Source organism: Morone saxatilis, unplaced genomic scaffold (genome assembly GCF_004916995.1).
Source record: "Morone saxatilis isolate NCDOM2014 unplaced genomic scaffold, NCSU_SB_2.0 Contig17, whole genome shotgun sequence".
NCBI classification, from domain to species: domain Eukaryota; kingdom Metazoa; phylum Chordata; class Actinopteri; family Moronidae; genus Morone; species Morone saxatilis.
In genome coordinates this window covers 28,368,142-28,370,685 of record NW_023339729.1, presented here as the reverse complement: position 1 = coordinate 28,370,685, position 2,544 = coordinate 28,368,142, and the positions used below count along the sequence as shown (strand labels likewise).

Here is a 2,544-nt window from a genome sequence, read left to right as displayed (position 1 = left end):
GTACATCACTCACAGGGAGCATTTTTATGCAGATCAAATACTTTTATTTTGATACTTTACATAGGTAAGATATTGAATGCTGGACATTTATAATGGAGTATTTTACACTGTTATATTGGTCCTTTTGCTGAAGTAAAACCATTCAACCACTGAAAATATACTGTATGATGTCTTCATGATGATGGGTGTTAAAGGGTTAATATTTTATTACACAGGATAATATGCCAGAGTAGCTATACGTAGAGCATATTTGCACATTTAGCCAATGTATTTTCATTTCTGAGACCTTGATGGTGTGTATCTGTGTGTGTGTCTTACCAGTGCTCCTCCTGTGTCTAGTTTGTGTGTGTGCTCTCTTCAGGTCGGGGAAGCTGTGAGAGAAGTCCTTGTGGTAGCTGTGTTTGGTCTCCTCGATCACCTCGTTATCTGGATAGAGACAAAACAAGACACGCACATTCAGACGTCTCACACTCTCACTGTTAACAACACCATTCATAAATATTCCCAGATCCCTGTCAAACACACACACACACACACACACACTAAGATGTTTATTTGAAGGATAAAACACAAGTAATAGGTTCATCTTCTGGGAAGCATGGATGTTCTTAGGCTAATTTCTCATTAGACTGGATTGTTCTTATGCACAAGATTAAATTTAGGTCTAAAAAAGGTCAAAACATTAAAAAACCACTGGGGAGCACGAATATCTACGCAAAATATCTTGATGACTGACCGACTGACCAATAACAACCATAAAAAGGAGGATGTTTACATGCTGCAGCAAGTTGTTTATTACAGATATCTTTATCAAGTCTGTCGTGATCAGAGAACTTGCTTAACCAGGTTATTATAATCAAGTTATGATGTTTATAACTGTCAACAGGTTACTGAGTTCTCTGCATGTAAACGTAGCCAGTTAGAAACACGGCGTGTCAGTGCGTATATCAGATACATTTTAAATCGAATTCATCAGGAGTTCATTCATAGGTCGTCAGAACGCTACAGCTGAGAAAATGCTGCATGTTGTCTTTGACTACGGGCCGGGGTATGCTTGAAATTCAATGTGGCCTTCGAGTGTCAAGGAGGAGTGAAAAGCCGAGAGGCGAGATGCGATAATTGTTTAAATATGGGGATAATGGCGCATACTTTTGAAACCGTCTCTCCTGTAAGACAGTTTGAATGTTTCACTTGTTTTGGACGCATGAAAAGTGGCGGAGGGTTGGGTCAAGACTGAGACAAGAGTTCAAACCCTCCCGGCTTTCTAACCTCTGCACGGCTGGCCAATCACAGCATGAGGTGGATGTGAATTTCAGGTAGTCTGTTACATAAAGTTACAGAAATTGTTTGAATTTTGTCTTTGGAAAGGTGTCATCCATCAAGCACTTCCGATGAAGTATACTGGTGCCTTCATACTTGATTCTGTACCAAATAAATCTGTCCTCCTATAGAGAAATGCTGATTCACAGCTTCATGTTTAATTGAGACATTTTATTTAATCAGTACTCAAAATATTATTGGTATAAGTCATGGACTGTGACACTGTCACAGGGAGTGAAACTCAATGGGAGAACAACTGCTGTTGCTGTTATGTTTTTCATTTTTCATTCTGAATACATTGGTCTGTTCAACCTAAAGAAAACAGGTTTGTGGTAGCAGTGTCAAAGAAGTTTATTTTGTTGCCAAGTGAAGCACAAAACACACACAGACTTGAGCCAAAAACATAATAAAACACATAAGACAAATAATAAGAATATATAAACCATATGTTACAAACCTCCAGGCTGATACCATGACTCATTGGAGCATTTAACACTTTGATTGATTGTTTCAAAATGTAGCCAAACCAGAAATGTTTATCTCTAATCCTAAAACTCACACATGTTATTTAAACTCAACCCTCAAACCCCTCAACCTCAAGGCTGTTTTCACACAATCAGTTAACAGGTTGTAAAAATGTTTCAGACTCTTCCTTAGCGTCATGTGTGCTGAGTATATGAGTCTTATAACATGTAACACTGTGGGAACTCAGCTGCCACATGGGGACAAAAATCAACAATTTATTTTAGGGTTTCAAACTTATAAGAGAATGAAAGTAAGTAGTGAATACATTTATTTATAGCATCATAAAAAAACACAACGTATACAATAAATAGTTCTTCTAGTCTGTTTTATGACTGATGGCTTCTGTTTAACGGAAGCAAATAAATACATCTTAAACTATGACAGGTGGGAAAATCCAAGCTGATGGTTATGTTTAGTTTAGTGATGATTTAACACATGAGGAGTAAGTACCTCCACAGGCAGCTTCTTATACTGAGCTCTGCCTTTGTGTCTTTGTGTGTGTTTATCACGAGATGCTGTAAAAGTCAATCAAGTGTTTCTAAAGTGTTCACAGATCCATCAAACCACTTCAGCACTTAGCATTGCCAAACCACAGGATATCCACAGACTCGTTCATAGCCAATAAATTAGGAGCTGAGTTTGTGTGTGTAGTGTGAACTTCAATGTGTGTGTGTGTGTGTGTGTGTGCAAGAGAGGGAG

At 38.1% G+C, this 2,544-nt stretch overlaps 1 protein-coding gene across 1 annotated transcript in view; it reads right to left on the bottom strand.

The window, feature by feature from the left end:
• LOC118326387 (platelet-derived growth factor subunit A-like) overlaps positions 1-2,544 on the bottom strand; it is a 12,938-nt gene that overhangs the window by 6,750 nt on the left and 3,644 nt on the right. The window contains exon 3 of the mRNA XM_035659368.1: positions 319-426. Within this exon, the coding sequence (XP_035515261.1) occupies positions 319-426 (108 nt within the window). The remainder of the gene's footprint in view (positions 1-318; positions 427-2,544) is intronic.